The 25,230-nt window shown below is 46.4% G+C and overlaps 1 protein-coding gene across 2 annotated transcripts in view; it reads right to left on the bottom strand.

Moving 5' to 3' along the window:
- Positions 1 to 25,230, bottom strand: part of TMEM150A (transmembrane protein 150A) — a 223,193-nt gene that overhangs the window by 98,087 nt on the left and 99,876 nt on the right. For both annotated transcript variants that reach the window (XM_069619036.1, XM_069619037.1), the window contains exon 6: positions 532 to 659. In XM_069619036.1, the coding sequence (XP_069475137.1) occupies positions 532 to 659 (128 nt within the window). The remainder of the gene's footprint in view (positions 1 to 531; positions 660 to 25,230) is intronic.

Raw genomic sequence — 25,230 nt, 5'->3', positions numbered from 1 at the left:
CATAGCAAAGGCTGTACATGGAGAGGAAGGAAATACCACAGCCAGGGGTAGAAGGAAGTGCAATCGTATTTATAAAAAGTTCCCTTTATTTACAATACATATGCAAGTCTAAAAAGCAGGTACTAAAAAGAGCACAGCCTTGGCGAGCTTGCACAGGTAATTTGGGTTATTTGTAAAATCAGGTCAGTTCTAGGGGTTGCTAGTTCTACTCAGTGAAGGACTGTGCTCCAGAGATCTCACTACATTGGCATCACAGCTTACCCGCAAGGGCGAATCTTACAAGATGGCATGCAGTTATTTCTGGGTTTTCAGCTTTATAAACAGATTGGCAAGCAACAGTCAATTTCAGAAATAACATAGAAACTCCAGTCATTAAAGTGTTCAAAACAGGTCACAAATAATTAAACATTGTTTCTTTCCTAATTCGGGGAATTAAATAAAGAATGATTCAATCGAATGCCATATCAGTAATCAGTGCATGTCATCTCTACCGAGATGAAACTATATTAAAAAAAAAAAAAGACATAAAACCTGAAAGTTGCCGACAATGACTAGTCCAGCAGCGTTAGTGCAGCCTGCAACCAATGCGGTGGTGTTAACCCAGGACTGCTGGCTCTGTTCAATCACCTGTCCGTATCGCAGGAAGCAGATGAGGACCACTGCAGGGAGAGAGAAGCACCTTGGTTATGTGTGCTGGGAGAACAAGGGTTAGGAACTGGGTACAGGGGGGGGGGGGGGAGAAAAATGGTTCATATATTAGACATGAAATCAGGGAAAGTGGCTCACGGGAGTGGTAAAGCATGCACCACATCCAAGAAAGGATTATAGACAACACACAGACTCATCTATAAAAGCACCCACGACACATGCAAAAGGGAGGGGAGTCCATAGTAGTTATGCACAGGGAGTACAAAGCCATATTAGAGATGGAGATATAGGCACAGGGGCAGCTCACAGGAATGTATAGGAGGCACATGGGCTTACTGCAGTGGTAATTCAGCACAGTGCAAAAGATTTCTAACAACATGAAATGGGATAGTAAGAAGGGAAAAGGGCCCCGGGTAATTCTAAGCACAAAGTAAAAAATGGTGGAGGTGCAGTTTATGCTCTCTTTAGAATTCAGACTGGGAGTGAGAAGGGGAATGCAATCAGAAGATTAACTTAGAAAGGAATGGTGGGGGGGATGTATAAGGACTCGGGGGGGGGGGGGGAGCAGGTACATCATAGGGAGGAAGAGAGCAGCGGAGGGAGAGGAAAGAAAGGGATTAGACATGGGGTGGAGGACGAGGCGTTCCCCCCCTCCCTTCACATCTGTGCCTCATTTTGCAGTCTTTGCCTACACAGTCTGTTCCTTTCTATCCACTCCATTCAGATACATCAGGAGCAATGTGTTCTAATGCTATTCTACTTACGGGCACTGAACTCTGGCAAAAAAGGGGAGCAGATGATCTTTCACAAGTTAACAGAAAAGCAGGAAATACTGAAGAAAAATTCTGGGAAGGAAATTGGGGGGTGGCATGTAGTGGGTACACCCTCCCTGAACATTTATGCACAGTCCGCAGACGCGGCGTCCACCCTTTGTGCTCATTGATGTAGCGTCTGCTGAATGCTGAAATGGAGAAGGTTTCTATGGAAACTGTATGCTTCCCGTCACCAAAAAAGCTGCCACGTCACAGCAGGTGCTTCAATTCCTGTTTGTGAGAGTGGGGAAATCCCCTGGTCATTTCTTGGGTATATAACCCACTACCCTGGCTCCACCACACCCAAAACTTACAAAGGATTATGGGGTCTGGGGTCCATAACAAACACTGTCCCATGCTAGGTTGTTGGCACAAAGCAAGAAACCTTCATCTTGGCATGGGTCACTAGCCAGGCATAGCTCATTGCAACACATTGCCAGCTAACCCTGGGTGACTACACACCATTTGCATTCAGGTAGAATTGCGTGACGCACTCAGTCACTACGAGAGCCAACAAGACACCAATCTTCCCTCAACTGCTTGGAGGCAAGACTGACTAAAGCTGGGCAGGATCAGTTTAAACAGGAGATATATGAGATGTCAAAATGCCAAGTGATTTGTATAGGTTTATCTATGATAGGCCTACAGACATCAAAGGGTTTCTGATGCTCATGCTTAAAAACATTTTTAATTGGGCAGCACCTTAAATGCACAGCCAGTAGACGGATCATTTTTATGTTACCAAAAGGGATTCTTTTTCACAGACTGGTAAATCTTACCACAGTGTTTTGTTAATGTTAAAGGATATTTGTACTGCACACTATCACCACAGTAGTGGTCCCCTGGCACTTTGGCAGCTCTGAAAAAGGGGGAGTAAGCGGGAAAGCGCAAGAGAGCGGTGATGTGATGTTGGCAACCTCAACAAGGTTAACACAGTTCGCTGGGCTTGGGGTGTTTTCCGGTCGGTAGATGTGTGCTGCTGTGCAATTTATTTTGTTGTTGCAGTGTAGTGAAGTTTATGCGGTTTGTTGTGGTACAGGGTTGTGGTTGTGTTTGTTTAGAGTTTGAGAGGTGCATGCAGAGGGGTGAAGTTGTTAGTGGATTGGTTATTGGCATAGCCGTTTAGAAGTGATGTGTTAGATTTCCACATTCTTACTAAATGTGGTGCGTGAATATTTCTGTATTTCTATCTAGATCAGTACTGGCTAATATTCACAATCTTTTCTATATGTGACGCCTACCAAATTTAACAGCTGTATCCAAACGTGGCACTGGTCCACCTTCGAAATCCTGTCTGTGTGTGACGCAAGATAGTGTTCACAATTCTATCGGAATTTGGGTTTGATAGTATTCCTGATGCACTCTAGATGAGGCACTGGCTAACAATCGTTATTCTATCTAGATATGACTCGGGACAATCTTCACTATTCCATCTAAGTGTGGCGTATGCCATCATTCTCAATTCCATCTACGTTTGGGGTATGCAAACCTTCACATTTCTATCTAGATGTGACGCAGGCCAATCTTCATGATTCCATCTAAGTGTGGCACATGCTGATATTCACGATCCTATCTGGATGCGACACAGGCTCATTTTCATGATTACATCTAGGAGTGGCACATGCCATCATTCACAAGTGTGGGGCATGCTAACCTTCACATTTTCATCTAGATGCAACGTAGGCTAATGTTTACGAATATATCCAAGTGTGGCACATGCAGACACTCACAGTCCTATCTAGATGCAATGCCGGCTAATGTTCACGAGCCTATCTAGATGCGACGCCGGCTAATGTTCACGATTATATCGACATGTGGCACATGCTAATATTCACAGCTCTGTCTAAACGTGGCACATGCTAACATTCACGATCCTATCTAGATGAGCCGCAGGCTAATGTTCAGGATCCCATCTAGATGCGACGCCGGCTAATGTTCATGATTATATTAAAGTGTGGCACATGCTAACATTCACAGTTCAGAGGTAGAGTAATGTAGAGTGGCAGTTTTTTTTTTGGAGTAGAGTAATTGCTCTACTCCCCACCCAGATAACACTTACTTTGGTGGTTGGTGCTGGTTGACGGGTGGGCACTGGCTTCCCCTGGCGTCTCCTGCTGACACTATCTGGAGCCGCCTCGGATGGAGCCACCCTTTGCCGGAGGGGCTGCTGGGCAGGGGGCTGCCAAGGTCAAGCCGAGGAAAAGGTGGGATTGGCCAATATTGGCCAGGGAGAGGGCGCGGGAGGCGGGCCAAACAAGGGAAAGCTGCTGCAGGATTTTTGGAGGCTGGGACCAGCGCACTGAGGGCAATCGGCCCCATTAAGATGATATGGAGGAGCAGGGGCACCAGAATCAAGCAACGCTTACCTGGAGGCCAGGGGCGGAAATGGCCCAGGAAGCGTGTGTGCCCAGGGGTAAGCCCTCACCGGCAAACAGGTGGGATTGGCCAATAAGGGCCAGGGGGAGGACGCTGGAGGCGGACCAAACAAGGGGAAGCTGCCACAGTATTTGGGAGGCTGGGCACAGCGTGCTGAGGTGGAGTTTGCAGAATACCCACACATAAGCTGTTTCAGTAGACTAACCAGTGTTTCTTAGGGCCTCTGTTTATGTGGTGTGAGACTGGCTATAACATGCATTACTCACTGCAATAGCATTTCTGATGATGGCATCTGCTTAGATTCACATGGTGTGAATATAGTCCAACATCTAGTGGAAATCACAGGGACATTGACATGGGAGTGACTAACACTATCCCTAACGTGACGTGTAGTGTACCCAAAAAACCTCATGCGTCGAGGTCCCTCTGGTTGTGTTTTTTCTGCCGTGAGGGAGCCTTATACAGTGAGTACAGAAGCGAGAAGGTGTAAGAGGTCCATGTTCCTTCTACTCCACGAGGGGAGGAAGGGGGCGGGGGGTGCATGTGAATCTAAGCAAATACAATCATCAGAAATACTATTACGGTGAGTAATGCATGTTTTCTGATGCTTGTGGATCTGCTTAGAATCACATACTGTGCATAGACTAGTGAGCAGTACCCAGAGATGGTGGTGGGATGTGTGAAGGAACAGTAGCAAAGAGATGTCTTAGCACCACTTGTCCCACCGGAGAATCAGAGCTAGAGTGTGTAACTAGGCAGTAGTGTTGTGTAAAGGTGTGTACAGAACTCCAGGCTGCTGCTTTGCAAATAGAATTTAGGGGAAAATTTGCAATGAATGCTATGGTAACCACTGTGCCCCGAGTCGAGTGAGCATTAGGCGTGAAGGGTAGATCGCTCTTGACAAAAGAGAAACACATTGTGATGCAGTTTATGATCCACTTGGAAATTGCTGATTTAGAGACAGGGTCCCCTTCTCTACCAGCTGCCAGTGATAGAAATAACTGGTTTGTTTTCCTTAGTGGCTTGTCTTTTCCAGATAGTAAATTACTGCTCTCCTTACATCTAGTGTGTGGAAGCTTCTTTCCGCCACATTAGTGGGGTTTTGGAAAAAGGTGGGTACTTGTATGGATTGGTTTACATGGAACTTTGAGATAAATGTAGGTGCAAAGCGAGGGTGCGTGTGCAAAACCACCTAATCTTTGTGAATCGTGATGAATGGGTCCTGAACTGAAAGGGCCTGCAGTTCAGTAACTCTCCTTATAGAGGCGATTATAGAGGTGACCAGGAAGGCGGTCTTGTAGGTGTGTGCTTTAAGTACAGCCTTGTGCATGGGTTCAAAGGGAGGTCCCATTAGTCTGGCAAGAACAACATTCAGGTCCCATTTGGGAGCTGGGTTGGAGATAGGGGAGGAAGCCTCTTTACCCCTTCCATAAAGGCCTTAATTACAGGAATTTTCCACCACGAAACCTTACTCTGGGACGTGGTGTACGCCAAAAGCGCAGCTAAATGGACTTTAAGAGAAATGAAAACCAGTCCTGAATCTAACAGGCGAGTTGGGCAAATGACAATATCTTTGGGTGAGCATTCAATAGGATTGATGCCCTTGCCACTACACCAGATGACAAAGCACTTCCATTTGCTGGAGTAGCAGCGCCTGGCGTTAGGTTTCTGTGCCTCTCCAAGTATGTCCATGCATCTTCGAGGGAGCTGGAGGTGCCCAAACTCTACTACCTCAGGAGCCAGGCTGCTAAATTGAGAGTTTGTGGGCATGGATGTAGTGTTCCCCCGACCCCTGGTCTTGAGACATCATGTTGTACGGCACAACAGCTTCCTGGGACAGGTGATTGACATTGCCATGAGATGGGAGAACCAAGGTTGGCGGGTCCGCATAGGGGCCAAAATTTCCTAGACCATGTTATCCAAAGACCGTTCCCCTTGGAGCTGTTCTGAGGGTACCTGGAGGCATATTCTGTGCATTGGGAGTTCTCCAGAGTGGCGAATAAAAAGATCTCTGGGAAGCCCCATTCTGCGAAGACGTTGAGACATTGTCTTCCTATAATCGCTACTCATGCTCTACAGGTAGGGGAGGGGGGGGGGGGGATCTACGGAGTACGTCTGGCAGAAGATAGAGTTCCCCTGGAACATGTTGTGAAAGGAGGGATATGTGTTTGAGAGCCCACTTCCATATGTTCTGGGACAGTTTCAAGCCCTAGAGAGTGAGTAACCCCCTTTTTGTTTAAGTAGTACATCACAGTAGTACTGTCGTGAGGACAAACTGTTTCCCCTAGAGGTGTGTCTGCAAGGCCTTCAGGGCCTTAAACACTGCTAGCAATTCCAACAGTTTGATGCAATTGGATTCTACTGCTGGAGACCACCCGCGTGCACCGTCTGTTGAAGGAGGTGAGCCCTCCAACCCATCAGAGAAGCGTCTGTGGCGAGAGTGGCTTCTACTGCGGGGGTGGTGAACGTTTTCCCCTGCAGAAGGTTTTCCCTTGACCACCACTGTAGAAACTGAACGAGGGCTGCCGAGACAACCACTAGATCGCCCCACTAGATCGTCCCAATGGCCGCTGGCCTGACACCATTGGCTTGAGAGCCACTCTTGCATGGGGAGCATGCGCAGACGAGCGTTAGGAACTAGGTAGACGCAGGAAGCCATCATCCCTAACAGTCGCATGGCTTTGCGTACGGTCAACCGGTGACTGGCTACATAGTGAGGGATCTGGAAAGAATGTTTTGAACCCTCTCGTTGGAGGGAAAGACAAGGCTGTCTTTGGTCCGGATTAGAGCCCCCAGAAACTGTTTGACCTAATTGGGGTCTAGACTGGACTTTTTCTCATTGATAGAGAATCCTAGGTTGAAGAGGAGATCTACCGGCTAAGTATTTGTCTGGCATGTTCTGTACAAATCCCCTATTATGAGCCAGTCGTCAAGGTAAGGATAGACTGGGATGGGCAGATGAGCAGCTACTACCGCCAGTACCTTTGTGAATACCCTTGGTGCTGAGGCAATGCCGAAAGGGAGAACCTTGAATTAATAGTGGGTGTACTCTATCATGAACCTGCGATACTTTCTGTCCGCTGGTAACATTGAAATATGGAAGTATGCATCTTTCATGTCCAATGTGGCCATGTAATCCCCCTGCTGCAGCAGTGGGATTATCTCCTGCAGTGTTCTCATGCTGAACATTTGATGTTTGAAATATTTGTTTGCTGAGTGCAGGTCTAGAACAGGGCGCATGGCGAGATCCTTTTTGCGTACACGGAAGTACACTGAATAAATACCCTCGTTTACCTGGAGAAGGGGGGACAACTTATATGGTGCCTTTTTCCAGCAGGAACTGAACTTCTAGCAGGATATGCAGGTGTTCTGGCGACAGGCGTCGGTGGGTGGTATCGAGGTGGCTGGAGAAACTCAATGCAGTATCCGTGGGCAACGGTCTTTAGTGCGCACTGGTCTGCAGTGATCCCCTCCCAGTCGTGGATGAATGACGACAAGCGACCCCTGACCGGGGAAGGGTGGGAGGGGACCTGAACCGGCAAATCACTTTGAGGTGGAGGCCAGGGAGGCCCTATGAGTAGAGTTCCTGCCTCTACCCTTGCGAGGGGCTCTTTGTTGGTATTGATTGTTACCAGATGAGCCTTGGCCGGAGGACAAGGGGGTATTCCCTGAGCCGTACTGTCCTTGGGGAGAGCGGGAAAAGTATTAGCCACGTAAGGACCGGCTTGAGTTGAGCCCAGTCGCTGGTGGAAGGGTTTAGCCGTGATCTGGCTAAGCGACTTTAGTGTTTCGTGTTCTTTCTTTGCCATCTAAAGGGAGTCATCAACAGCCTTCCCAAAAAGGTTGGAGTCCTCCACTGGATTGTTGATCGGAGAGGTCTGCGTTTCGGGTTTAAAGCCGGAGTTGTTACGCTCACCTGGTATCCACAGGGACGCCACCCAGCCGGGCTACTCGCTGGTATGCTTCTCAGCTTTGCCCTGATGTGGTCTGCGGGGAAGGTTCTGCCTGAAAATACAGGAGGACTGTGTTCAAGACTGACCGACTGGGGTAAGTATCCTCCCTCCACCCCCGTATGATTTCAGTCCCTCTGGCGCCCTCTCCTTACCTTGTGGTAGAATTAGGCATGCACTCCGTCCTGCCTTCTTTGCAGGGGGGCGTTGTCTTTCATGGGCGAGTGCGGTCCAGTTACTTCACGGACGCTGGCCCGATTGATATTGTTTAGGTAGGTCTTATTTCTGTTCTTTAGTTTTGTTGCCATCCTGCATGCCTTTCTTTGTTTAAAATGTCTCTTTTCTTCTCTCCATTAGGTATGCGAGGTTCAGCGCGGCGAACTGGCTTGGTTGAGCCCCGCTGGTAAACGATGGTGCATTAAGAGCGCTATGATGCAGTAAGTAAGCGCTATGAGCAGAGCTGCAAATTCTTGCCTGTGTGTTTTCCTTCCTTGTAGGTCGCGGTGTTCTTCAGCGCGAGTGGAATGTCCGGAGTGGTATACAGATACGTGGGGGTAGAGTCAAAGGCTTCCCAAGCCAATAGCGTGACAGGAGGTCGCTATAGCCTTGCAAAAGGAGCTAGATAACTGCTAACTCAGAACAAAGAATCACCGTGGATGAATAAAACATTATAAATTTATTAAACAGGAAGACATTTTTGTGCCATAATCTGGCATATATGCATACATTAAATCTGCATTGTGAAGGATTAGTATACAGTGGTGACAGTCTATTTTATGTGTTGTTTTATATCACAACACATTGACGTTGTCGACACTTAAGTTTGTGTTTCTGGTTCGGTTGATAGCTGACAAGGGCAGAAGCTGATAGAGATGGAAAAGCGCTGCACTGAAAATACCGAACTGTCTTCAGGACTTGGAGGTCGAGTTCAGACCGGATGAATGAGTGTGATGTCGTCCTATGGTAAAAGAGGCTGTGTTAAAAACGGTGAGAATAGAGTATCCACTAATGGTGAGAAGGGCAAGGCAAACGGACCTACCATGTGGACGTTGATAGGCGCCATGGCTGTTTGAGTGAATAGCGGCTGCTGGAGTTAGCGGCCGGGGGGGGACGATCTGCAAATGTCAGAGGCCCCAGTCTAAGTAAAAGAAGGTCAAAAAATTGATACGAAATAATCATAAGGCAGTGGCTACAACAAGGACTAACTCGTGCTGCTATGTCCAGTGAGCGGCCGTGACTCAGAGTTTGTAGATGAGGAGTGCTCGAGTCAACAAGTGAGTGGGAGTTGCAGTACTGATAATTAGTGGGGAGTCCGTGACTGCGTGGTGCTGGGATATGCAGGTGGTGTACAGAGGTACCTAGCCTAAGTACAGAGGACAAAACCACGAGTGAAACGTTGGGATATGGTTGTGACCAGAGAAGGTGGTACCAGCAGCGCGGGGAATTACGGATCTTACCTGTACGTGAGACAGGAAAAAGAGCTGTGTCACTGCTGTCGGTTGCGCTGGACTGACTGCGCATGTCAGGAGTTTAAAACGAGGCCGTAGTGCCTGCAGGGACTGCGCATGCGTCTGGGGATAGTGTAAGGGGTGGGAGCAGTCGCACTGAATGCGTCGGTATGCACGTATATTTAGGTCATGTGTATATTGGTGCGTGCACTGAAAGAGTCATGAATTGATCATGGGCGAAAAAATTAATTAATATTGGCACCATTTGCAACATGCATTATTATTCCATGAAATATCCATGAGGAAATCAAGTTAAAGGCTATTGAGCGAATATTGTCGAGTCGCTAGGTACATGTTACATACAATGCTGGCACTGCAAAATTACAAAACATGTGTTGCAGTAAAGCGACGTGAGTCATCAATAACATAGTTACCAGAAAAAACAGTTCAAAATTTCTGTATCGTTTCTGTGCTGGTAAATTAAGGACATGACTATACAACAGTAATGAAAGGAGTCATGGGTTGCAGTAAATCACAGACAAGTGCCAGAAAAAAATGAATCACGAAAAAAGATGTATACAAAAGAAAAACCTATTTGAAAAACCTCAGGGAGACTGACAGTTGGAGGGAGCTTGTTCTGGTAGTGGAAGAAAGCCCATGGGAATTTAAGTGGGTCAGAGCACAGGGGGGTGAACCACACTTTTACTTATTAAAGAACAGGTTCCATTCGATGGAGATGTTAAGACCCTGTCTTACAGAGTCCAGACGATAAATCCATTTTTGCTCGAGTTTACGAAGGGCAAGATCCCTGTTGCCTCCGCGGAAGGGGTTGCCTACTGTTTGCAATATTGCCCAGAAGATGTCGTTGTGAGTGTGATTCATCATCTTGAAATGTGCCACTAGTGGTTTGTCTTCTGTTTGGTTTCGTACGCTGGAGCGGTGTTCACAGATCCGTTGTCGAATTTCTCTCTTGGATTTGCCTATGTAAATAAGATCACAGGGGCATTTGATGATATATACGGACCATTTGGTTTTGCAGTTGGTAAATGAGTTAAAGGTCCACTGTTTTCCTTTCAGATCAATGGTCTTGAGGTTAGCCGTGAGGTTACAGACGGAACAATTGCCGCATTTGAAGTGGCCTTTGACGGGTGGGAGGTTCCACAGTGTGGTTTGGGTACTGTCTGGGGCATCTCCTTCTGTGTACGTATGTACAAGTCGGTCTTTCAGGTTGCGACTTCGTTTGAAGGCAAATCTTGGTTTTTCCGGTTTAAAAGATTCTGTTTGTAGCTTGTCCCAGTGTTTTAGAACTGCCTTTTTAATTGAGTTACTCAAGGGGGTGAAAGTGGTGACGCAAGTCATTTTAGAGTTGGATTGATCTCTGACGGTGGGAGTGAGGCAGGCCTTGCGAGTAGTATGTTTGACTCTTTTTCTAGCTTGACGAATGATGTGGCTGGGGTATCCCCGTTCTTTTAGACGGGTAGCGAGTTCTTTACTCTTAGATTCGTATTCAGTTAATGTAGAGCAATTACGTCTGATGCGTAAGAATTGGCCATAGGGTAAGTTGGTTTTCAACCCTAGAGGGTGGAAGCTGGAGTACTCTAGTAGAGTGTTTTTGGATGTGGGTTTACGATATAAAGTGGTGCTGAGTGAATGGTTTGGATTCTTGGATATTGTTAGATCCAGAAAAGGAATCTGATGCTGACTATAATCCATGGTAAATTTAATGCACTCGTTTTGTGAGTTTAACCACAACAAGAACACATGAAGATTGTCTTCGGTCCCTTTCCAAATCATGAACACGTCATCAATATATCTTAGCCAACATCCGATCGAGTCTTTGAAGGTATTGTGTATGTTGTAGATGGAGTTCTTCTCAAAAGTGTCCATGAACAAGTTGGCCACGTCCGGGGCGGAAGTAGCCCCCATGCTAGTCCCGTGGCATTGTTGGTAAAAAGAGTGTTTGAAAATGAAGTAGTTTTCTGTGAGAGCTAGGCGGGTGCACTCAAGGAGAAAGGCGGTGGGTGGATCTCTTGTTATCCTGTCGTCTAGGTAAGTTTGGAGGACTTTTAGACATTCCATTTGCGGGATGCTCGTGTAGAGGGACTCAACGTCTAGGGTTACTAAAAAGTCATTTTGTTCGACTTTCGTTGTATCCAGTTTCTTTATCATAGCCGTGGTGTCTTGGATGTAGGAGGGCATCTTGCTGATAAAGGGCCGTAGGAAGTGATCCACATAGATAGATAAAGGCTCCAGGACTGATCCGATACCGGCCACGATAGGTCTCCCTGGAGGGTTGGTTATGTTTTTGTGGATTTTAGGGAGCAGATAAAATGCTGGAATAATGGGATGGTTGTTGACTAGGAAAGCTTTTTCATCCTCGTCGATCCAACCTTCGTCGTGTGCGTAACGCATCAGACTGATGACTTCCGACAGGATCCTTGACGTAGGGTTGACCGGTATCTGTCTGTAGAACTTAGTGTTCGAAAGTTGCCTTGTTACTTCCGTGTCGTATAGGGTGTTGCTCCAGAGGACGATACCGCCGCCCTTGTCTGCCGGTTTGATGAGAAACTGTTTGTTACTTTCTAATGATTTGAGGGCCAACCTCTGTTGGGTCGAGAGGTTATTCCTAAAGTGGGTTTGTTTGTTGAAAATGTTTCGCATTTCTAAGAGGATGCGATTCTCAAACGATAGGATCTCTGGACAAACCATGGAAGAGAGGGGGGTGAAAGTGGATGGTGGTTTAAGGCCTGTTGATTTTGGCAGTTCTTTTTCAGGGCTATCTCTGAAAAAATAGCGTAGTCGGATGGTTCGAAAGAATTTGCGTAATTCAACCTCAGTGGTGAACATGTCAGCGCGAGAACTCGGAATGAATGTTAGGCCTTTACTGAGAACATTGATTTCGTGGGAGGACAAGATGTGGTCGCTGAGATTGAAAATTGGGATCACCATGTTTGTTGTGCGCGTGGGGTCCAATTCCGTGTGCGCATGGGATGCTGGCCTTGGTATCGGGGTCTGCCCCGTTGTCCTCTCCCCTGAAAACTTGAGGATTGTTGGGGATTTGCAGGCCCTGTTGTACTTGAGTCTGAATCGCTGCTATTGGGGCTGTTGGAGAAAGTGACAAATTTGTTCCTTTGTTGTCTCCGTGGGTTTTGTCTATTGTTTGATGCCTGTGAGTTCTGTTGATTGTAAAAGCCTGGGACTAAATAAGGATAAGTTTTTTCCTCTTTATAGTTTTTTATATCATTTTGTAGTTTCCACAATTTTTTGTCGATTGTGAACTTTTGAAATTTCTTTATTTCCTCTTCTATCTTGTCCAGGTGTGTCTTTATCTCTGGTATTACAGATTCGTTTTTGATTTTGTCCTCGAGGATTTTGAGTTCTTCGTTTTGTTTCTTGGTTTCCTCGTCGGCTGTTTCAATTACTAGGATGACCCAGTCTCGGGAGCATTTGTTGCCAACACCGCTAAACTTAGTCATAAATCTGGGGTTGTCTAAAAAAACCCGAGGTATATTCTTCACTTGTAGACCTTCGGGAATAACGCCAGCTTTCAGGTACTCTAGCATGAGTTGGCCATGTGATTCCGTGCGTGTAAGTTTCTTCTTTTTTTGTAATAGGATGTCCAAGTCATTTAGTGCCGGATCTTTCACCGGTGCCGCTGGTGTGGTAGTTACACCGAGTAGCGAAGGGGTGTCTAAAAGTTTTTTATACAGATCATCGGAGAAGCTGACAATATTTACTTTCTCCATTTAATGTCTGTCAAATAAATGTTGCCCAACAACCAAGGGTTGTCCAAAGGGAAGAGAAAAGAAAATGGGCGAACCCTCTTTTTTAGGGGGCCTGACTCGAGAGGGTTGAGAAGTATACAGATACGTGGGGGTAGAGTCAAAGGCTTCCCAAGCCAATAGCGTGACAGGAGGTCGCTATAGCCTTGCAAAAGGAGCTAGATAACTGCTAACTCAGAACAAAGAAACACCGTGGATGAATAAAACATTATAAATTTATTAAACAGGAAGACATTTTTGTGCCATAATCTGGCATATATGCATACATTAAATCTGCATTGTGAAGGATTAGTATACAGTGGTGACAGTCTATTTTATGTGTTGTTTTATATCACAACACATTGACGTTGTCGACACTTAAGTTTGTGTTTCTGGTTCGGTTGATAGCTGACAAGGGCAGAAGCTGATAGAGATGGAAAAGCGCTGCACTGAAAATACCGAACTGTCTTCAGGACTTGGAGGTCGAGTTCAGACCGGATGAATGAGTGTGATGTCGTCCTATGGTAAAAGAGGCTGTGTTAAAAACGGTGAGAATAGAGTATCCACTAATGGTGAGAAGGGCAAGGCAAACGGACCTACCATGTGGACGTTGATAGGCGCCATGGCTGTTTGAGTGAATAGCGGCTGCTGGAGTTAGCGGCCGGGGGGGGACGATCTGCAAATGTCAGAGGCCCCAGTCTAAGTAAAAGAAGGTCAAAAAATTGATACGAAATAATCATAAGGCAGTGGCTACAACAAGGACTAACTCGTGCTGCTATGTCCAGTGAGCGGCCGTGACTCAGAGTTTGTAGATGAGGAGTGCTCGAGTCAACAAGTGAGTGGGAGTTGCAGTACTGATAATTAGTGGGGAGTCCGTGACTGCGTGGTGCTGGGATATGCAGGTGGTGTACAGAGGTACCTAGCCTAAGTACAGAGGACAAAACCACGAGTGAAACGTTGGGATATGGTTGTGACCAGAGAAGGTGGTACCAGCAGCGCGGGGAATTACGGATCTTACCTGTACGTGAGACAGGAAAAAGAGCTGTGTCACTGCTGTCGGTTGCGCTGGACTGACTGCGCATGTCAGGAGTTTAAAACGAGGCCGTAGTGCCTGCAGGGACTGCGCATGCGTCTGGGGATAGTGTAAGGGGTGGGAGCAGTCGCACTGAATGCGTCGGTATGCACGTATATTTAGGTCATGTGTATATATGATGATATGTGCATATCCCAGCACCACGCAGTCACGGACTCCCCACTAATTATCAGTACTGCAACTCCCACTCACTTGTTGACTCGAGCACTCCTCATCTACAAACTCTGAGTCACGGCCGCTCACTGGACATAGCAGCACGAGTTAGTCCTTGTTGTAGCCACTGCCTTATGATTATTTCGTATCAATTTTTTGACCTTCTTTTACTTAGACTGGGGCCTCTGACATTTGCAGATCGTCCCCCCCCGGCCGCTAACTCCAGCAGCCGCTATTCACTCAAACAGCCATGGCGCCTATCAACGTCCACATGGTAGGTCCGTTTGCCTTGCCCTTCTCACCATTAGTGGATACTCTATTCTCACCGTTTTTAACACAGCCTCTTTTACCATAGGACGACATCACACTCATTCATCCGGTCTGAACTCGACCTCCAAGTCCTGAAGACAGTTCGGTATTTTCAGTGCAGCGCTTTTCCATCTCTATCAGCTTCTGCCCTTGTCAGCTATCAACCGAACCAGAAACACAAACTTAAGTGTCGACAACGTCAATGTGTTGTGATATAAAACAACACATAAAATAGACTGTCACCACTGTATACTAATCCTTCACAATGCAGATTTAATGTATGCATATATGCCAGATTATGGCACAAAAATGTCTTCCTGTTTAATAAATTTATAATGTTTTATTCATCCACGGTGATTCTTTGTTCTGAGTTAGCAGTTATCTAGCTCCTTTTGCAAGGCTATAGCGACCTCCTGTCACGCTATTGGCTTGGGAAGCCTTTGACTCTACCCCCACGTATCTGTATACTTCTCAACCCTCTCGAGTCAGGCCCCCTAAAAAAGAGGGTTCGCCCATTTTCTTTTCTCTTCCCTTTGGACAACCCTTGGTTGTTGGGCAACATTTATTTGACAGACATTAAATGGAGAAAGTAAATATTGTCAGCTTCTCCGATGATCTGTATAAAAAACTTTTAGACACCCCTTCGCTACTCGGTGTAACTACCACACCAGCGGCACCGGTGAAAGATCCGGCACTAAATGACTTGGACATCCTATTACAAAAAAAGAAGAAACTTACACGCACGGAATCACATGGCCAACTCATGCTAGAGTACCTGAAAGCTGGCGTTATTCCCGAAGGTCTACAAGTGAAGAATATACCTCGGGTTTTTTTAGACAACCCCAGATTTATGACTAAGTTTAGCGGTGTTGGCAACAAATGCTCCCGAGACTGGGTCATCCTAGTAATTGAAACAGCCGACGAGGAAACCAAGAAACAAAACGAAGAACTCAAAATCCTCGAGGACAAAATCAAAAACGAATCTGTAATACCAGAGATAAAGACACACCTGGACAAGATAGAAGAGGAAATAAAGAAATTTCAAAAGTTCACAATCGACAAAAAATTGTGGAAACTACAAAATGATATAAAAAACTATAAAGAGGAAAAAACTTATCCTTATTTAGTCCCAGGCTTTTACAATCAACAGAACTCACAGGCATCAAACAATAGACAAAACCCACGGAGACAACAAAGGAACAAATTTGTCACTTTCTCCAACAGCCCCAATAGCAGCGATTCAGACTCAAGTACAACAGGGCCTGCAAATCCCCAACAATCCTCAAGTTTTCAGGGGAGAGGACAACGGGGCAGACCCCGATACCAAGGCCAGCATCCCATGCGCACACGGAATTGGACCCCACGCGCACAACAAACATGGTGATCCCAATTTTCAATCTCAGCGACCACATCTTGTCCTCCCACGAAATCAATGTTCTCAGTAAAGGCCTAACATTCATTCCGAGTTCTCGCGCTGACATGTTCACCACTGAGGTTGAATTACGCAAATTCTTTCGAACCATCCGACTACGCTATTTTTTCAGAGATAGCCCTGAAAAAGAACTGCCAAAATCAACAGGCCTTAAACCACCATCCACTTTCACCCCCCTCTCTTCCATGGTTTGTCCAGAGATCCTATCGTTTGAGAATCGCATCCTCTTAGAAATGCGAAACATTTTCAACAAACAAACCCACTTTAGGAATAACCTCTCGACCCAACAGAGGTTGGCCCTCAAATCATTAGAAAGTAACAAACAGTTTCTCATCAAACCGGCAGACAAGGGCGGCGGTATCGTCCTCTGGAGCAACACCCTATACGACACGGAAGTAACAAGGCAACTTTCGAACACTAAGTTCTACAGACAGATACCGGTCAACCCTACGTCAAGGATCCTGTCGGAAGTCATCAGTCTGATGCGTTACGCACACGACGAAGGTTGGATCGACGAGGATGAAAAAGCTTTCCTAGTCAACAACCATCCCATTATTCCAGCATTTTATCTGCTCCCTAAAATCCACAAAAACATAACCAACCCTCCAGGGAGACCTATCGTGGCCGGTATCGGATCAGTCCTGGAGCCTTTATCTATCTATGTGGATCACTTCCTACGGCCCTTTATCAGCAAGATGCCCTCCTACATCCAAGACACCACGGCTATGATAAAGAAACTGGATACAACGAAAGTCGAACAAAATGACTTTTTAGTAACCCTAGACGTTGAGTCCCTCTACACGAGCATCCCGCAAATGGAATGTCTAAAAGTCCTCCAAACTTACCTAGACGACAGGATAACAAGAGATCCACCCACCGCCTTTCTCCTTGAGTGCACCCGCCTAGCTCTCACAGAAAACTACTTCATTTTCAAACACTCTTTTTACCAACAATGCCACGGGACTAGCATGGGGGCTACTTTCGCCCCGGACGTGGCCAACTTGTTCATGGACACTTTTGAGAAGAACTCCATCTACAACATACACAATACCTTCAAAGACTCGATCGGATGTTGGCTAAGATATATTGATGACGTGTTCATGATTTGGAAAGGGACCGAAGACAATCTTCATGTGTTCTTGTTGTGGTTAAACTCACAAAACGAGTGCATTAAATTTACCATGGATTATAGTCAGCATCAGATTCCTTTTCTGGATCTAACAATATCCAAGAATCCAAACCATTCACTCAGCACCACTTTATATCGTAAACCCACATCCAAAAACACTCTACTAGAGTACTCCAGCTTCCACCCTCTAGGGTTGAAAACCAACTTACCCTATGGCCAATTCTTACGCATCAGACGTAATTGCTCTACATTAACTGAATACGAATCTAAGAGTAAAGAACTCGCTACCCGTCTAAAAGAACGGGGATACCCCAGCCACATCATTCGTCAAGCTAGAAAAAGAGTCAAACATACTACTCGCAAGGCCTGCCTCACTCCCACCGTCAGAGATCAATCCAACTCTAAAATGACTTGCGTCACCACTTTCACCCCCTTGAGTAACTCAATTAAAAAGGCAGTTCTAAAACACTGGGACAAGCTACAAACAGAATCTTTTAAACCGGAAAAACCAAGATTTGCCTTCAAACGAAGTCGCAACCTGAAAGACCGACTTGTACATACGTACACAGAAGGAGATGCCCCAGACAGTACCCAAACCACACTGTGGAACCTCCCACCCGTCAAAGGCCACTTCAAATGCGGCAATTGTTCCGTCTGTAACCTCACGGCTAACCTCAAGACCATTGATCTGAAAGGAAAACAGTGGACCTTTAACTCATTTACCAACTGCAAAACCAAATGGTCCGTATATATCATCAAATGCCCCTGTGATCTTATTTACATAGGCAAATCCAAGAGAGAAATTCGACAACGGATCTGTGAACACCGCTCCAGCGTACGAAACCAAACAGAAGACAAACCACTAGTGGCACATTTCAAGATGATGAATCACACTCACAACGACATCTTCTGGGCAATATTGCAAACAGTAGGCAACCCCTTCCGCGGAGGCAACAGGGATCTTGCCCTTCGTAAACTCGAGCAAAAATGGATTTATCGTCTGGACTCTGTAAGACAGGGTCTTAACATCTCCATCGAATGGAACCTGTTCTTTAATAAGTAAAAGTGCGGTTCACCCCCCTGTGCTCTGACCCACTTAAATTCCCATGGGCTTTCTTCCACTACCAGAACAAGCTCCCTCCAACTGTCAGTCTCCCTGAGGTTTTTCAAATAGGTTTTTCTTTTGTATACATCCATGATGTTCTGGTCACACCTGTAACAATTTCCTATCTTTTTTCGTGATTCATTTTTTTCTGGCACTTGTCTGTGATTTACTGCAACCCATGACTCCTTTCATTACTGTTGTATAGTCATGTCCTTAATTTACCAGCACAGAAACGATACAGAAATTTTGAACTGTTTTTTCTGGTAACTATGTTATTGATGACTCACGTCGCTTTACTGCAACACATGTTTTGTAATTTTGCAGTGCCAGCATTGTATGTAACATGTACCTAGCGACTCGACAATATTCGCTCAATAGCCTTTAACTTGATTTCCTCATGGATATTTCATGGAATAATAATGCATGTTGCAAATGGTGCCAATATTAATTAATTTTTTCGCCCATGATCAATTCATGACTCTTTCAGTGCACGCACCAATATACACATGACCTAAATATACGTGCATACCGACGCATTCAGTGCGACTGCTCCCACCCCTTACACTATCCCCAGACGCATGCGCAGTCCCTGCAGGCACTACGGCCTCGTTTTAAACTCCTGACATGCGCAGTCAGTCCAGCGCAACCGACAGCAGTGACACAGCTCTTTTTCCTGTCTCACGTACAGGTAAGATCCGTAATTCCCCGCGCTGCTGGTACCACCTTCTCTGGTCACAACCATATCCCAACGTTTCACTCGTGGTTTTGTCCTCTGTACTTAGGCTAGGTACCTCTGTACACCACCTGCATATCCCAGCACCACGCAGTCACGGACTCCCCACTAATTATCAGTACTGCAACTCCCACTCACTTGTTGACTCGAGCACTCCTCATCTACAAACTCTGAGTCACGGCCGCTCACTGGACATAGCAGCACGAGTTAGTCCTTGTTGTAGCCACTGCCTTATGATTATTTCGTATCAATTTTTTGACCTTCTTTTACTTAGACTGGGGCCTCTGACATTTGCAGATCGTCCCCCCCCGGCCGCTAACTCCAGCAGCCGCTATTCACTCAAACAGCCATGGCGCCTATCAACGTCCACATGGTAGGTCCGTTTGCCTTGCCCTTCTCACCATTAGTGGATACTCTATTCTCACCGTTTTTAACACAGCCTCTTTTACCATAGGACGACATCACACTCATTCATCCGGTCTGAACTCGACCTCCAAGTCCTGAAGACAGTTCGGTATTTTCAGTGCAGCGCTTTTCCATCTCTATCAGCTTCTGCCCTTGTCAGCTATCAACCGAACCAGAAACACAAACTTAAGTGTCGACAACGTCAATGTGTTGTGATATAAAACAACACATAAAATAGACTGTCACCACTGTATACTAATCCTTCACAATGCAGATTTAATGTATGCATATATGCCAGATTATGGCACAAAAATGTCTTCCTGTTTAATAAATTTATAATGTTTTATTCATCCACGGTGATTCTTTGTTCTGAGTTAGCAGTTATCTAGCTCCTTTTGCAAGGCTATAGCGACCTCCTGTCACGCTATTGGCTTGGGAAGCCTTTGACTCTACCCCCACGTATCTGTATACTTCTCAACCCTCTCGAGTCAGGCCCCCTAAAAAAGAGGGTTCGCCCATTTTCTTTTCTCTTTCCTATGTCCGGAGTGGTGCCAGCCGAGAGGCGACCAGCCAGGTAAGCCTTTTGAGCAGTTCGTAATTTGTAAATGTCTCTACTGCTTTCTTTAATGTTGCCTCCATCTTCCTCTTTCAGGTCGTTCTGTCCGGGAGGCGTGCAGATTCAAGGAAGCTGTTCTCAGTAGCTGCGAGTGTTTAAAGATGAAGACTGCAGGTAAGATGCTGCTGCTAATGATGTTCCTTTTGTCTCCTTGCAGGTTCTGCTTCTCCTAGGTTCAAGGGAATAGCTGGACACGGTGAGCGTCACGTTGAAAGCTGCAAAGTAACGCGAAGCGTGTTGTCTCGCTCGGGTGTGGTTTAAATAGCCCCAACAAATTAGTCCAGGTAAAGTAGTCCCTAGGCTACCACACCCAAATCACTAGACCGCATAGCTTGGTTCTTAGGTACCAAGCTATGTGGATGCCTCCATGTTGGCTGACTATACAATAAAGTAGTTCCCAAGCACATTGTTTTTCATGGTGTATGAGCCTGGCGCCATAGGCACCAGGACTGGCCCCATGATGGCTTTTGAAGAGGATGCCAGGCTCTAGAGGCCCGAGTCCTGACTCCACCTGGCCAAAGGGTTTGCCAGAGGGGGTTTTGGGCGAGGGTCATGACAGGAGTTCTTCAACCAGGCTGTTTGGGAGAATTCTCATTAATAGCTAATTTCCCACACCTAGTGAGTCCCCCAGCAGCTTTGCTGGACTTCTGGAGTTTATTTTTTTTCACTTGGTAAGAGTGAGAGCTTTTCCCCCACTCTTACCTGGGTTTTGCTATGTGTTTCTACCTGTTTTTGTGATTGTGGACTCTGAAGTACACCACTTCAGTAGCCCCCTTCTTTTTGTGCGTCACACAGCACCTTCAGTGCCGTGGCACAGGGTTGTCTTTGAGACTTCCCTCGACTCCATTTCAGAGGCGACTACTGTCCCCCAGAAAAGGGTAAAGTTACCATTAACTTCACTTAATCTACCACAGATCCAGTATACCCCATCTTCCATGGAGTACTGGAAAGGGTTAACTCGTATCCCTTTGTATCTGTACCTCCTACAGCATTGTTTCGCTCTTTTAACATTTAGACTTGGCTGGTGGCAGTGGTATCTACCCTAACTTTTCTACCGTGATTATATTAGATAAACGTGGTACTGTTCTTGGCTATTATATTAGCCTCGAACATACATTCTTCTTGTGTTTTACTTTGCGCTGCAAACTAGGTTTGCCGTCTTTGTTCACTGTCTTTTGGCAAGCTTCTGCCCAGTAGCCCTCCTCAAGGCGCCTGGGTGTCTAGGTGGGCTGAATGTGAGGGAGGGGTGTAGTCACCCCCTGCACAGGGTATCCTGGGAAACCCAAGTCGCACTTTGGCATGATTGGCCAGGGTAGTTGTCCGGGCTGGACAACCCCCTTGCTGGGTGATTGACAGCCAGGCTGCGTGAATGGGAGGTTTTCGCATAAAAGGCAGGTCTCTTGGGCTAGAAGTCAGAGAGTTGCCACTGGAACTACAAGGAACCGAAGAGAAGCGGAGAGAACGATGGCTGCAACTACCCTGTCTCGGTGAAGCCCTGCTGCAGTCCTGAGCTATCTGCCCTTCAACGACTCAGAGAAGATCCAGTCCGGAGACTTCTTCCCTTGAGCTTGGTGGGGATAACCAGCTCATCTTCTACAGCCAGAGGATCCTCGACCGTTGTCGAAATCGCTGCACACTGCTGTAGTGGTCCGGATAGCCACCTTAAGAGCCTCTCCTGTTTTTAAAGGTGCGCAACTTTTATTCCTTATTGTTGCTGCCGGCTTCATCCCTGTGTGGTGCAGACCCCCTTCAGACGTCCTCCTTCACCACGAAGCTCCAGGAATCGTGGGTCTGCAGGAAACCAACATGAACAACTGCCAGGCCACTAGCTGCACCACTGAAACAAGGTACTGTGTTCTGTTGAGGAAACTGGGTGAATCCCTTTTTTCTTCATTTCCAAGGCTTGCCCTTGTCTTCCCTCCTTCTTATAACTATTGCTTCTGAACATTGACAATATCAAAGTACTTTTGGCTACGTTGAATCGTGAACTGTCTGACCGTGTGATCTTCGGCAACTGGCCCCGGTGTCTTTTGACCCTGGCTCCGGCCCTTGACCTCTGACCTGTCTGACTGTTTCTTGATTCTGCCTGCCTAACCAAAATATTGCCTGTGATTTTTGTCTCCAACTCCCTCTGGGTATCTCAGGTGCTAAGTGTGTTTTTGCCCCGGCAGCATTTCATGTCACGGATACGCATTTGTTTAGTAGACCGAACTGTCAAAAAGTGATCGCAATCGCATTCGAGGTAACGGTTTTGTTCATAACACTGGTTCATTCAAACACAGGGTACTTACCTTGAGACTTACTGTACAAAGTGAATTGGTTAGTTGTAGTATATTTAACGTGTGGTTTTTATTGAAGATTAATAGAGTGTTGTGTTTATAACGAATGGTTTAAAAATAAATGTACTTATATTTTTCTACCTGAAACCTTGAGTCAGTGTTTGCTTGAGTCACAGTAATTGTGGTCCCTTTGTGTAATCTCTGCTACTGCTCATATACTCTTGAGATAAGCCTGGCTGCTCCGCCAGTGCTACCACTCTGACATAGTAGTAAAGGCTTGTACCAAAAGGTAAAACTTGTATTGCCACCTGTAGTCTTAATTGTGTGTAGTGGTCCCAAAGGGCACCGCAGAGGATTCTGCCTAACACAGGCATGTCTTAAGTAAAGTCACCTAGGCTAAGGTGTGTACAGCAGTCTTAGCAGAGTCCAGAGTGTTCTTCAATAGGTTATGGGTGACTTGTCTCCCTTCAGCCACGACCGCCAGCGGGCGTTATTGGGTGGGCTCTGGGTCATCTAGAAGACCATCCCGAACTAGCCCCCACTGGACGTAACTAACTTGCCAGGAGAGTGGTATTATTTGTGATCCTTGTGGAGTAGACCGCAGAGGTGGTGACCCGTTTACCTAGTGCATACAGCTTTTTACAGTCTTTGTCCTGAGGTTCTTTCCTCGAAGACAGTGGGAACCCCCACCCTTCTCGAGCGGTAGTGACCACCAAGGAATCTGTTGTAGCATAACCCCCCCTTATGTAGAGTGGGTCGGAAGGTAATGGGCGTAATAATTTTCCAACCCGGGTTGACCTCCCGTGTGAGAGACTGGGACATAAAAAAGGGGCCCAGCACCTCTTTATAGAGTTTTGTAGGGGGGATGGCTTGACTAGTCGGAGCCTTCTCTGAGGATATCCTCCACAAAGTCTAAGTCTGGAGCTGCCTCATGTGTTGCAATTTGGAAATTATATGCAGCTCTTTTTAAAATAGCATTAAACAACATCTGGTCATCAACAGGTGACTAAATCTTCTGTGCAGGAGAAGAAGGGTGATCTAGGCAGATGACATCTGGGTCAGGGGTATGCGTTGGTGATAGCGAAGGGCCCTGATTCTCCACCCGATCCCGATCCCAGTCTGGGTCTTGACCAGCCATGACGGGGACAGCATTTGGGAGCCTGCTGAAAGGTCAATGGCTTCCAATTCGGAGCCATGGCTGCTGACAGATTCTGCGTTGTCCGAAGTGACGGCGCCAACCGGGGAATAGCTTTCAGCCCGCATAGCGTAGGCCGCCCACCGTTTAGTGCGCCTATCTCAACATTTTTGGTCGAAAGAGCTTACAGGCCTTGCATGAGCGCTCGTCGTAGTGTTGAGGAAGACAATGATTGCATCAGCGATGGACGTCCTTCCAAGGAAACTTGTTAAACGACAGGCAAAATTTAAAGGGCGTCCTCCCCATAGCAGAGGGTAGCAACAGCGAGACCAAGAAGAGAGGGGTAAAGGAAATACATTCTTAGAAATGAATAAACCCAGGGCCCCACTCTCCCTACTGTAAGGGCCTGGCTGAGGCCACGCAGTCGTCAAGCAGGTGAAACATTTGCCGAGCAGTTGTAGATGTCGGCGGCGGCAGGAAATGCACGAGGCAGTCATTGAGAAGATTAGTCAGGAGATTAGACGACCGTAGGTCGTGGGGACAAAGTTAGCAATATAAAACTCTTGTGAGCTACACATAGGCGCCCGAATAGGTTGGTGGAAAAAAAAACAATCTGAGGGACCTCAACGCGTAAGGGATTTTGGGTGAACTACACATCACGTTAGAGATAGTGTTACAGTAACGCTCACGTCGACGTCCCCTTTCGATTTTCGAAAAAGAAAGATGCAATACTCTTTTTTTCTTTTTCGATTTCCATTAGATGTCAGACTATACGCGCAGCATGTGATTCTAAGAAGATCCACGAGCATCAGAACTTCTGTTTCACAGCAAATGTATTGAGAATAAATCTACTTCCATGGTAGCATAAACCTGATGTTTTAAGACGAGTTCCTAGTCCCATAGTACCCCTAGCTATATGTAGGCTATTTTCAGTTTGGCGTGAAGCACTTACAGCTCTACGTAGTCACTGCAGACCACTGATAGCTATGCATGGGACACCGCCTGCCACTGCCGTCAGGTTATTAATCAGGGCAGTTAGGTTCAAGTACCTAAAGCAGTTGATGAAAGTTTACCCTTTGCTTTAGGTTTCTATGTATTGTTTCCCAGTCTCTCCACTCTTCATACGGGAATATAGACTTAGCATGTCATACTCGTCCCTTTGCTCAGTTCACCATTTCTTTTCACCCGGCCATTCCCATGGATTCGAATTATACCCTAGTCCATTATTTTCCTCCTTGTCTCCATATTGAGATCCAATGCCCCAACTTCAAATGTCTCAATTACCACCAATGCATTTCATTCAAGAATATATCTTCACCTACTCTGGCACACCCCTTCTAAAACAATGGATCACATTTGTTTTGTTTTACATGTTTGTGTTTTCCAATCCTGCAAGTCAATTTAGATATTAGCATCCTGGGCACGTACGTCAGACAATCCGATTGCTCCAAACCCAGCTGAATCACACGAACCAAGCCCGGGTGTTGAGCAACCCGCATGCTGAACACACCCACAGGCCATCATCCCTCCCACTCCATGCCGCTTTCCTTGTCTCTCCCTACCCCTTCCGATCCTCTGCGGCCAACACTTAACCAAGGCTCCTGCCGTTGAGGTACCTCTGCAACTCTCGCTTTTTCGCCTGCCCATGGCTGCCACTGAAATGGAAGAGGGGCTCCACACAGTGCTCCAGACACTATTACCATGGCAGTTGTCCGGGCTCACTGGCTAGGGTAGGTAGTTCTAGAAAGAGGACTAGTGGGGAATGGATGTGTGTATGTACGAGTGAGACCTTATGCTTTCAAGTAGATATTCCTCAACTGCCTTCATTCCAGATGACTTGTCCTCT

This window comes from Ambystoma mexicanum, chromosome 10 (genome assembly GCF_040938575.1).
Source record: "Ambystoma mexicanum isolate Mex_15411 chromosome 10, UKY_AmexF1_1, whole genome shotgun sequence".
Classification (NCBI taxonomy): domain Eukaryota; kingdom Metazoa; phylum Chordata; class Amphibia; order Caudata; family Ambystomatidae; genus Ambystoma; species Ambystoma mexicanum.
Note: the sequence above shows the minus strand (reverse complement) of the source record. Positions and strands in the feature narration are given on the sequence as shown.